Source organism: Phocoena phocoena, chromosome 2 (genome assembly GCF_963924675.1).
Source record: "Phocoena phocoena chromosome 2, mPhoPho1.1, whole genome shotgun sequence".
In the NCBI taxonomy this organism is placed as follows: Eukaryota; Metazoa; Chordata; class Mammalia; order Artiodactyla; family Phocoenidae; genus Phocoena; species Phocoena phocoena.
Genome location: NC_089220.1, coordinates 605309 through 617510, shown reverse-complemented (window position 1 = coordinate 617510; position 12202 = coordinate 605309). Strand labels below are relative to the sequence as shown.

Sequence of the window (12202 nt, the reverse complement as noted above, 5' to 3'; positions counted from 1 at the left end):
GGGTTCCCAGGCAGAGTCCAGAGCTCCTCTTCCCTGCCCCAGACTGGGAAAGGAGAGAAATTCAAACGTGACGTCTCAAGAAGGCAGGGGCAGGAGTGCAGGTAATTGGTACAAATGAGAGCCCGGAGCCCTCCAGGGTGACATGAAAACCCCCTACACACCCCCATCCCACAGAAACGCCGAACCCCTCCTAAACCACAGCGCCCCCGCCGGTCTGAATCTGGTTCATTCATTCGGCCAATATGTGCTGGGCATCTCTGGTTTTGCCAGGCTCAGTGCTGGGCACTGGGGACAAAGAGGGGTTCCGACGAGTCCCGTCTGTAAGGAGTACCCAGTCCAGGGTGGTTACAGACCCGTAATTACAGCTTCCAGGAGGCAACAAATGGGGAGGACTGTGCAAACTCAGAGGCACTGGCACCCGCCCTTTGGAGGCCCACCAGCAGCCTTCTCTTGAGCGGACACTTTGGCCATTGATCCTTTGTGGCCCACCCCAATGCTCCCCTGCTGGATGAACTCCTAGGCATCCCTCAAAACCCCGTTCTCACATCACCAGCTCCGAGCATCCTGGGACAGAGCACTCTCCCCATGAGCAGTCCTCTGCTACCCTTCCAGTTGGGCACTCATGAGGGCAGGCCGGGAAAGACTCCTCTCGGGGACACCCAGGCCGGGCAGAGACCCTGAGTACCTCCAACATGGGTCTTCCTACAGCCACCTAGACACTCTCCCGCAGCCCACCCTACTGGCCTCCTGAGGCATGGGCTAAGCACCAAGAGAAGGCCGCTTTGCACTGACTGTCTTGGGCTAAATTTGGAAGGACAGGAAGAGCCACTCACTGCCTTGTGTCTGGGACAGGGAAGACGCTCCTTGCCCAACACACTCAGCAAGCCCACAGGCAGGGATGGCAAGTAAGACTGGAAGAGGTACCACCAAGGACAGGGCTCTGAGCCCCACCTGGCAGGCACAGGGGGCTCTGGTGACACTTGAGTAGGCGTGGCCTGGAGGCAGAGGGCTGGACTCAAAGACCTCTGGATGTGCCCCTACCCCCACTGGGGCCTGAGCAGGGCCTGGTGCTGACAGAGTCAGACAGCTGCCGACGGCCCCGTGTGTAAAAGTGTATCTACGCACACACAGGGTGTGCACGTGCCCAGAAATACACGCGCCGAGCCAAGGCCCGGGCTGCCTCTGGGCACAGGGTGGGCGGCCCGGACGGGACCTCTGCTTCCCGCCGCTTCTGTCCTGTGAGTGACTTCACCACAAAGGTGAATTACTGCTATTATTACTTAAGTCACAACCTTAAAAAAATAAGAATAATTTGTGCTCTGAAGGGCCCCCTCCCCCTGCGTCCAAAACACTGGTTTATGAACTGGATGCTCAGCTGGGGGGCAGGGAACCAAGCCCCACAAGTGTACCCCACCCTCCACCTGGACCAGAGCTCACAGCAGTTAGGGGTGGCCTGAGCAAGGTGGGAGGGGGCCAGGAGTGAATGTCGGGGGCCCTCTGGCCACAGAGCACAGGCCCAGGGCCCCAGCTCTGTCCACCGCGACAATACTCGGGAACCAATCCCACCCACCAAGTTCATCAGCTGCCCCGGGCCTCCGGGTTGGGTGGGCAGCACCTCCAGAACCCACCCAGCTCAGGAACAAGCCTCAGGACCCAGGAGGGCTGCAGTCCTTTGTGGGAGGGCCTGGGCACCCAGCCACCATGGACAACTTTTTGTCTATGGGAAAATGAGGTCCCTTCCAAGGGTCCACCCACAAACTTCAACAAGGGCCGGGGAGAGCCTTTTCCTCGGCCCCCTGAGCACCTACTGTGCGCCGGGGCCCCCCTGGCCGGGCGCCCGGGCAGCCCCCGGCCGCAACGGTGCCCCGGCCCCCCGGCCCCCCGCGCGCGGCCGCACCCCTCCGCTCCGGCCCGGGCCTCGCCCGGCGGAGCCGCTTCCCCAAGGTCATGCGGGAGGCCGGGGCCGGAGGCACGCACCCCCAGCGCCGGCGCGGCCCGCGCCCTCCCCGCCCAGGCCGCGCTCGGCCACTTCCTGCTCCCGCTCCTCCATTCCACCCGCGCGCGGCCCTGGCCCCGGCCCCGGCGGCCGCGAACAAAGCGGCCGGGCCGCAGGGAGGAAATCCGGGCCCCGGCGGCGGGCGGCGGGCGGCGGGCGGCGGGCGGGCGGGGACTCACCGGGCGCCGCGTCCGGCGCGAGCGCGGGCCTAGCCGGGCCGCGGCCTCCGGCGCCCGCCGCTCCGCATCCCCGCGGGCCGGCCGGCCGGGGCCGGGCTGGAGGCCGCGGCGGGCGCTGATCGGGCGGGCCTCGCGCGCCGCCGGACCCGGAGCTCGTGCGCGGCCGCCGGCTGGCTCCTCCGGGCTGCGCTGGCTGCGCTGCTGCGCTGGGCCGGCCGCCCGCCCGCCGCGCTCGGTCCCGCCGGCCCGCCCTCTCCCCGCCCCGCGCCCGCCCCGCCCGGCCGCCCGCCCACATCCGCCTCCGCCGCTCGGGGCGCCCCCACCGTGGGCCGAGCGAGGGCGCGGCGCCGGGAGCGGGAGCGCGCAGCGGGCGGCCCTCGGGGACGGGGACCGCTGCGCTCCTCCGCGGGGCCTGTCCCCCGGCCACGTCCTCTCTGGCCTTGGTTTCCCAGTTTGTCCGGTGAGCCCGCACTTCTCGGCCCAGGACTGCCCCGACTCTGTTCAAAGGGCCGGTCTGGGACGAATTCTGGGCTTCTGCCTCCATCGGGCGGGGGTGGGGTTGGGGTGTAGGTTAGTGTGACTTTTAGAATGTGCCCCAAGTGGGTAGTTGAAGCTCGGGAGCTGAGGGCTGCAGGGGCCGAGATGGTCCTAAAAGACCCAATCCAAGGACCCTAACTAGTGCAGGTCCCCTGGGGGTCGTGCAGGAGGCTGGCTGGAAGGTGGGCGATCGGTCATCTGTCTGTGTGCTGAAGGCCTACTGTGGGTCTCGCCCTGGAGTGACCGGCAGTGCGAGGCCTGCTCCCTGGTTGGGGTCTGCCAGGAGCTCCCCTTCCCCAAAAGGAAAATACTGACACCTGGCAGCTGCGAAAGTGGACGGGGACTTCATGTGGTGACAGAGGGAGAAGAGGGCCACAGGGGCCAGTGGAGGGGCGTCCAACTGGCACCGCTTCATCCAGCACACCTGGCCTGGAGTGACCGCCCTGAGTCGGGCACAGACACCCAGAGGGGGTGCTGGAGGGGGCAGACTCCAGAGAAGAGCGGTCACGGCTGAGGCAGCCCAGGATCCTCCCTAATGTCTGGTTGGGCCCCAGGCACTCACGGTCCACTGGGGGACAGCTAAGGGGCCAGCAGGACACTGCAGACAACTCCCCACCCTGACCCCTCCCTGGGCCCTGTTGATCGCAAGTTTCTCCAACAGCTGCCCCTCCCCCCAACCCTGAGGCCTCCAAGTTGATGGTAAGCCTTTTGTAAAAGGAAGACTTGTGGGCTACCTTTCTGGGGTTGGTATGTATTTGGGGGGAGGAGGACATTTTTGTTCCTCGTCCAGGGTCAGAGTTCAGCCTGGGGGGGTATAGACACTTCATCTGGGTCAGAGGTAGAAGCAGCTGAGCACCCAGGACAGCGTCCGCAGCCGGCACTGGGGCTCCGCCGTCCCCTCCTCTTGGGGCTGACCGAGAGAAGGCCGCTCCTGAGGGAAGGACTGCCTCCCCTGCTCGGGGGGACACTCGCTCCTCCGGGGGAGGACACCCCGTTCTGGGCTTCTCCCCTTGGCACCCCACCCTCCCACCCCAGCCAGCTGCGTGAGCTCTGAATGTGCACCCCCAGGCCCCACCTCCAGGGGCCAGGGGAGAGGCCCGACTGGCGCGTGCTGCGGGGGCACCTGGCCGTCGCTCACCCCCTTCTGGGACCATCCCACCCACCCACCGTTCTCCCAGGAGGGTTTTCCGCACCCACCACCCATCCTGCGCTGGCAACGCTGAGGAGAAGGCAGAGGAGGCCCGGTGGCCTCGAGGGCCACTGGGGGCCCCGGGAGGGCGCCCTCTCGTGGATAACGTGGTGACTCCCCAGGCTGTCCTCGGGCCTGCTGGCCATTTGAAGACAGCGTCTTGGACAGAGGTGTCATCACGGTGGTGCAAAACCTCCAGGCTTCCTCACCACTGGCCCATCTCCAGGAGGCCTCCCTGCCTGGTGCGCCCACCAAGGGCCCGTGACCTGCGGTGAGCCCCACACCCCGTTCCGTGCAGCGCCTACATGAGCCTGCCCTGTGGCTGGGGCATCTCTTCGGGCAGGGCCAGCGCCCTCCTCTGGCCTCCGGAGGTAAAGCAGAGTCCCTCTCTAGAACACTTCCTGCCTGCCCCCCCCAGACAGAATGTCAAGGAGAGGACCCAGACCCACCGGCCACCGTGGCTGAGGCTCAGGCCGCGGGGGAGCCCCTTAAACAGATGTTTGCAACAAAAACTGCTGCACCGGCCCCTGGGGAGGAAGGCCACCTGCCCCCTCCTAAAGCACAGGGTCCTCCGGCCCTGTCACCTTCCGCAGCTGCCGGCCATCGGGCAGGACTCAGGGGCCGGAGCCCCGGGCTGCCCAGTCTCAGCAGCAGCTGCAGGGCGGGGCCTCCAGGCAGCTCCCGGGCCAGATGGCCGCCTGGCTGGCTGCGTTCAGGGAAGCTGTGCCCCCCACCACTGCGACAGCCTCCTGTCATCCTTGTACCCGAGACCGTACCAGGCCAAAGAGGGGATCTGGGAGCCGGGGGGCTGCTAGCTGCCGAGTGCCATCTCGGGGCTGCCTGGGATGGCCCCTCCTGGGCCTTAAGGAAGACTTAACTCCAGGAAGACTTAAGACCTTCCGACCAGAAAAATGCAGGGGCCTCTCTCCCCCATCCCCTCCTCCCAGTGAGGTTTCTCCTCCTTTAGCCATCCCTACCCAGCACAACCCCAGCCTCTTGCTGGCAGCGTCCCCTGCTGCTGCTGCGATCCCTGTCCATGCCCCACAACCTCTGTCAGGGCCCCAAGGAGCCCTCTGTCCCACCAGCCAAGCAGGGCAGGCCAGGACACTCTGCCCGCCCCAGGGCCTCACTCCTCGTCTGGCTGGGGAGGTGGGATTAGGTTGGTGGCACCCGTGGACATCCCGCACAGATGCCTCTGCCCCGCTTTCACTCAAGAGACACAACTGCACCCACACTTTGTGCCACGCCAACTTCTTAGCAGCGAGGATACAGCGGGGAGTGGGGGGTGCCGAGGCCACACTGACACGGGGAGCACTCTGGAGAAGGCTAAGGCCACAGAGGAGATTGTGGGTTTGGGGGGACCTGAGCGGGGGTGATCAGGAAGGACCACTCCCAGGGGGTAACGCTGGTGCAGAGACAGGACTGGGGAGGAGCCGAGAAGGGCTCTCCGGGGAGAAGAGTGTGGAACCTGAGGACTGGCCGTGAAAGGGCCTGGAGTCCTGCTGTGTGCCAGGCCCCGCAGTTAATCTACCCATTCTGCGGGTGAGAATATTAAGGTTTGAAGAGGTTAAGGGTCATGCCCAAGGCTGGGAGGGGGCAGGGGCAGGGCTCTGATGCAGGAGGCAGTCCCCTCCGGGTTCACTCTGAGCTGACTTGAAATCAGCTCCCCCCGCTGGGGTGGGGGGCGTGGGTGTGGAGGAGGAGGTTGGCCCTCCTCAGGAAGGGATCCCCAGAGCGCCTGGGCCATGGGAGCCAGGGCAGCCTCTGTGGCTCTGAGCGCAGTGTGAGTCCAGGGTTCCAAGCTGAGACCGCCGAACCTAGGAAATAAAAATGCAAGCTGTCCGGTCAAGTTTGAATTTCAGGTAGATAAGGAAGAGTATTTTAGTATAAGAATGTGGCTTTCCTTCCCTCAGACTTTCGGTCCTAACTGCGGTGGGCCCTGGGGCCTCTGGCCACTCCTCAGGCCCCCACCCCACCAGGGTTTGAACAGGATCCCTGGGGGCTCCCACCCCATCTCACAGCCAGGAACCCCCTCCTCCCAGGGGTCCCAGCCTTGCAGGGGCATGCTGGAGGGCTCCCCACACCTCTTGCTGCTTCCTCTGCCCTGGTACACCTGGCCAGTGGGGTCCCAGCCTTTGTAATCCAGCCCCTCCCCCAAGACCACCCCCACTTCTGGTCAAGGCCCCCTTTCTACTCCTCCCCGGCTGCTGGGCTATGCAGGTGAGAATTGAGGACACTGCCAGATCTGAATCCTGGTTCAACAACTTGCTGCCTGCTGTGTGGCCCTGGGCACCTTAGCGAACCTCCACCTAAACAGGTGTCCTAATCAGAGCACCTGACTAGCAGGACTGCTGTGAAGAGCTGAGCAATGGCCCACAGTGCCCGCCCGGGGTGGCTGGGAAAAGACCCCCACCAACAGCACACCCCTCCCAGGGGCCCCAACCTCTCCAAAGCCACTTCTATTTTTCTCGGGCTCTTTCCTTCACACAGCAGATCTGGGTGTCCCTTCACACCTTCACGGTGCCCTTGCACCTGAATCACCAAGCCCCGGGGGACGCCAACCCAGCCCCTCCAAGGCGTCTCCTCTCCCTGAACGCTTTCCCGCTGGCTCTGGGGTCTGGGTGCACATTCCTCTCTCTCCATCACCGCGATGGTCCCCTCACCCCCATCACTTCTTCTGGGACGTGCCCAGCCCCCAATGCTTTCCCAATACACCACTCAGCGCCTGGCTCCCAGCAGAGGCTTTGCTGGGTGGGCTGACGAGATGAGAGTTCTCTGTTCAAGACTCCAAGGTCGAGAACCCGGCTGAGTGTTTGGAAGAGGGTCCCAGCTAAATTAACCTGAATTCAAAACGAGGCTTTCAACGAAAAGGGGGTGTCATCTTTGCCATATTTACGACCCCCCACTCCCCCTGCTCCATCCCAGGGCAGGCGCCCCGCGAGGTGGCAGGAGGCCGTGTCCCGTCTGTGCCTTCGGGTGACTTGCTTCAGCGCTGGCCGGGAGAGGAGCTGGTCCTCGGAAGGGGTCCCTTAACAGACGGGCGCAGTTGGGACCCCATGCGGGGGGGGGGTACCCTGAGGACGAGACGGCAAGTATCGCGAGAGAGCCCCCTCCCCCCCCCCGCGCCGCGCCCCGCGTCCCCCCCCCCCCCCCCGCGCCGCGCCCCGCGTCCCCTCCCACCCCAGCGCCCCAGATGGCGGCGCGCGGGGCCCGGCCGGGCGGGGCGGACAGGGAAGGGGTGGCGTGGGTGACCTCAGCGGTTCCGCCGCTCCGGGAAGTCGCCTCGGCCCGCCCCCTCCAGCCCCCGCCCAGAGTTTCGCTCTCTCCGGGGCGGGGCGAGCGGCGGGTGCTGCCCGGCCAGCCAAGTTGGAGCGCGCCCCGCCCGGCGCCCTCCCCGTCCCCGCGCCCTCCCCGCCGGGGCGCGCTGCCCGCAGCTCCGCGCGCGCCGGGGCGGCACCGGGGAGGGCGTGCGGCGCGGGCAGCGGCCGGAGAGGAGCTCGGGGCGGCGGAGGTGAGCGCGGGGGGCGGGCGCCCGGCTCTGCCCGCCCCGCCCGCCGGCCCGCTCCCCGCGGCCGCGCTGCCATAAATGGGGCCCACGGCGGCGGCGGCTGCATCTGGCGGGCCGGGCAGCAGCTGGAGGCGGCGCGGGGGCGCGGGCCGGGGGTGGCGGTGGCGCGGCGACTCGGGCGTCGGGGGACGCGGCAGGCGGCCGCCCGGGAGTGAAGTTCAGAGGCGCCCTGGCGGGGAGGGGCACTCCTGGCGGGGACGCGCGCAGGTTCGCGCGACTCCGGCCCCCTCCGCCCGCGTCCCGGGACCCGCCCCCGCGGCGGAGCGGCTCCTGTTTACTTTCGATCGAGTTTTTCCTGCTCCGGGCAGGTGCCCAGGGCGGCTCCAGGCGGGCAGTTGCGCGCGGAGCCCCGCGCCCCTCTCCCCGCGCTGCCCGCACCCGGGAAGGGCTGGGGGCTGGTCGGGCGACTGGGGGTGAGCGGCGGCCGCGGCGTCACCAGGCGCGCTCACGGGAGTCCCGTTTGTGCCCAGGTGATGACCGCGGCGGCATGGAGTTCCCGGAGCACGGCGGGCGGCTGCTGGGCCGCCTGAGGCAGCAGCGTGAGCTGGGCTTCCTGTGCGACTGCACCGTGCTGGTGGGCGACGCGCACTTCCCGGCCCACCGCGCCGTGCTGGCCGCGTGCAGCGTCTACTTCCATCTCTTCTACAGGGACCGGCCCGCGGGCAGCCGCGACACGGTGCGGCTCAACGGCGACATCGTCACGGCGCCCGCCTTCGGCCGTCTGCTGGACTTCATGTACGAGGGCCGCCTGGACCTGCGCAGCCTGCCCATCGAGGACGTCCTGGCCGCGGCCAGCTACCTGCACATGTACGACATCGTCAAGGTCTGCAAGAACAGGCTCAGGGAGAAGGAGCGCGCACTGCCCCTGGAGACGCCTGCCCCTGGGGCAGAGCTGCCTGGCCAGCCCCCAGGCCCCTTGTCTGCCTGGTCCCCTGCACTCTGTCCAGCCGCCCAGAAGGCCAGGCTCCCTCCCGCTGGGGTCAAGGCCACGCGCCCTCCACTGGCACGGGGGCCTCCCCCCTGGCAGGCTCCTGGAGAGTCAGACCGGGCCCTGGACCTGTCGCTGAAGCCTGGCCCGAGGCGGGAGCCAATCCACCCACCCTGCGTCCTCCAGACACCCCCTTGCAGCCGGATGCAGCCAGGGGCCCAGCCGATCGTGAAGGACGAGTCAGACTCGCTGTCCGAGCAAGGGGACAGCAGAAGCCCTCGGTGCCGCCACAGCCCCCTGCAGCCGCCCTGTGTTCCTGCAGCCCAGCGCCTGGCCGGAGGCTTGGAGCCGCTGGCGGTCAGCGAAGTGGGCAGTGGGGAGCTGGAGCTGGAGGCAGAGCGGGGGGCGATCGAGGGTGTGCTGCGGCCGGGCGGGCGCCTCTGCCTCTGCCCGCTGTGTGGCAAGCTGTTCCCCAGCGCCCACGTGCTGCAGCTGCACCTCAGCGCCCACTTCCGCGAGCGGGACGGCGGCCGCGCCCGGCTCTCGCCCGACGGCGCGGCGCCCACCTGCCCGCTCTGCAGGAAGACCTTCTCCTGCACTTACACGCTGAAGAGGCACGAGCGCACGCACTCGGGCGAGAAGCCCTACACGTGTGTGCAGTGCGGCAAGAGCTTCCAGTACTCGCATAACCTGAGCCGCCACGCCGTGGTGCACACGCGCGAGAAACCCCACGCCTGCCGCTGGTGCGAGCGCCGCTTCACGCAGTCGGGGGACCTCTACCGCCACGTCCGCAAGTTCCACTGTGGCCTGGTCAAGTCCCTGCTGGTGTGACCTTCGCTGCAGGGGTGAGGATGGAGTGTGAGGGGCCAGAGCTCAGCGGGTGAAGCCCCTGAGGCTGGGCCCGCCGGGGGTAAAGAGCCCTGCTTCCCTGGGAGCGCGGCCTCAGACTTGGGCCGACTGGGAGCCCCACGGACAGCTCTTCTCCAGCCTTGTGCCTCCGCCAACTCACTTCTGCTCCCGGCCGTGCCCTGACCAGACACCGTCCTCCTCTCCGTCCCCTCAGCCAGTCCCGAGGCGTGTCCCCAGCTCGAGCAGGCCCGTTGACCCTCCACCCGGGGCTTTCCGGACCAGCTCCCCAGCAGGCTCAGGGGTACCCTGCGAGCCTGGCACCACGCTCGGTGATGGATGCACACTCACAGCTGCTGCCAGTGGGAGACCCCGACAGGGAGCTCTGATGGAACAAGCTACTCCTGGTGGGTGGCAGTGGAAGCCCCCGCGAGGGAGGCCCCGGGCACAGTGAGAGCCAGCAGGGCACAGCTGGTGTGACGGGGGTGCAGGCCCCAGCAGGGTCCCCAGGGCAGCAGAAGCTGCGAGTTACCGGCGCTGGGGTGGCAGGTCGGCCCTCCAGAGCTTTCGGCCCTGACCGCAGCGTATCGCAGGGCAGAGAAAGTGGGGACTTGGAAACGATTCTCTTTAGATACAGAAGGAGCCTCCGGAGGTTGCCAGATGTCTGCCCGTGGGTGATGGGCCATGCCGCTCACCAGGGCGCCTCTGAGTCTCCCCAGGGCGGGACTGAGGGGGCTGGGAACGCAGCTGCCCGCCTTGAGTACCGCAGGCCAGCGGTAGGCCTGACCTCGAAGGTCACTTCGCCCGCTCAGGGTCTCCCTGGAGCTGCTGGTCATTTCCAGAGCACTGAGCAGGGGGGCCGAAGGCTGCTGTCTTTACCAGGAGCCATGTTTGCAGCGATTCCCTTCCCTACGGCGGGGCCTGGGTGAGAGCAGCCGTCTCGCGAGGAGGGGCTGCGGGGGGGCCTCTGGGCTGAAGCTCCTAAAACGCAAAAGGCCACCACATCCGTGCTTGGTGGGGAGCACCCCGCCCTGCCTGCCTGCTCACCCAGCAGGGCTCGCTGCTGGAACCCAAAGGGGTGGGCAGGGGTGGGGCTGCCCCAGCTTCTGGGAGTCCCGCAGGTGGCAGAGCCACCTGGGCTCCTGGTTTCCCCAGGCTGCATGGGCTCTTTCTGCTGTGACTGGAAGTGGTGCTGAGGTCAGAGTTCAAGTTTAAGTGATCTTCTCGGCCCCTGACAACACTTGATGTCGTATTTATTTGTTTGCCTGGTCTGGAGTGAGAAGACCATTGGCCTTTGCAGCAGGTGGACAGGCGGGGACCGTCTCCCTGCGAGCCCTCGGCTCTCCCGGTGTGTGGGCAACTGGCCTGCGGACCAGAGAGAGAGCTGGGGGAAGGGGACCTCCGCTTCTGCCTGTCCTGCGCCCCCCCCCCCCACCTCTGGAAGGGCTGGTGGGACCTCACGCTTGGCATCATGTGCTTCATGACCGGATTTCCGTGTGTGTGTGTGTGTGTGTGTGTGTGTGTGTGTGTGTGAGTCTGCCTGTGTGGGCACCTGTGTCCAGCGAAGGCGGGGCCTGAGCCGGACCAGCAGCCGCGCGCCCACCCCAGCAGGCAGCGGGGAGGTGAGCACCGGGCCTGGTTTTCCCCAAGGAGTTTCCACCGGGGAAGAAATTGATTTTCCTGGGGCAGGAAGCCTGCCCCGAGTTATCAACACTGGATTCACTGTCTTTTGCAAACAGTTACTGTGAAGTTAATGTACAGAGAAGTGGTCAGTTTTACATTTAATAGGTGACGCGGTTCAGATAAAATAGATATACATACACACACAAGTATATTTAAGACGCTAATCGCGTGCCATCGTGTAGCACAGACGTGTGTAAATGCATTTCGGGTGGAGCCTGCTGTGTGGGGTCCTCCCGGGCGGCCCAGCCTCCCGCCCCTCGGTCACTGCTGTCCTGCCCCTGGGGGGTGGCTCTGGGTGCCCAGAGGACAGTTGATGCCTAGCGTTCCGCGGGAGCTTTTGTGTGCACGTGCCCGCCTGCTGTGAAGGTCTGGAAATCAGTGCTGTCTTCCCATGTTCTCATCATCGTCTCAGTGACAGTGGTAATAAAGCCCACCCCAGGTGGAGATGGCCGTGATTATTCCTGGGGACAGGAGTGCATGTGGGAACTGGGGGCACTGCCAGTCTTGCGGGGGACCCAGGTGGGGGTGGTGGGCAGTCGGGGCGCCCCGTCCCAGATGCCACCTGCTGTGTCTCATGGGTGGAGTGGACTGGGGCAGGGCGTGGACAGGTGACAGACACTCTTTCCCCAGATTTGTACCCCGTTAACCCTGAATTGGGGGAGGGGAGTCCCGGGGAGCAGGGTGCGGCTTGGGACCTGGTGAGAGGCCTCGTGGCTTCTCGCTTGGGGTGACTTCTGAGCACCCGCAGGCCCTGGGACTCAGATCTGAGGCTCCCAGTCCTGTGGTTCTGGGTCTTCCTGTCCCCCTGCATTCAGAGGCAGCCCCAGCTCCCCTGCCCTCTCCCACCCCCCTCCCCTCCCCGAGCCCACCCTGTGCCCTCTCCCCTCCCTCCACACCTCATTTGTACCTCTACCTCCCTCTGGGCGGGATGGGTCCTCACAAGAGGTGGGCAGGCCTGGGAGGGGGCTGTGCGCCTGCTGCCCCCCATCCCCACCCCGTGGAGCCCAGCTTGATGTCTAGAGGGCCGGGGGGTCAGGCTGGCTGGGTGGCTGGGCGGGCCTGGCCCCTTGGTGGTTCCAGGATCCCTGAGCCAGCCCAGCTGGTGCCCGGGCTGATGGGCGGGTGTGTACGGGTGTTCCAGGGCCCCCCACCCCCCACCCCGCGGCTTCATGGAGGGGCGTGAAGTTGGTGCTTCCCTGAGCCTCCTGGGAGCTGTGCCTCCCTCACCAGGCCTGGGACAGATGGCAGATGGCCTTATGTGTGTCCCAGGCCTAGT

At 66.6% G+C, this 12202-nt stretch overlaps 1 protein-coding gene across 1 annotated transcript; it reads left to right on the top strand.

Annotated features, from left to right (window-relative positions):
* Positions 1 to 7956: 7956 nt before the first annotated feature.
* On the top strand, positions 7957 to 9228 carry ZBTB42 (zinc finger and BTB domain containing 42). Its single transcript, XM_065872811.1, has one exon. It carries the CDS (start codon positions 7957 to 7959, stop codon positions 9226 to 9228), a length of 1272 nt encoding a protein of 423 aa, XP_065728883.1.
* The last annotated feature ends 2974 nt before the right edge of the window (positions 9229 to 12202 follow it).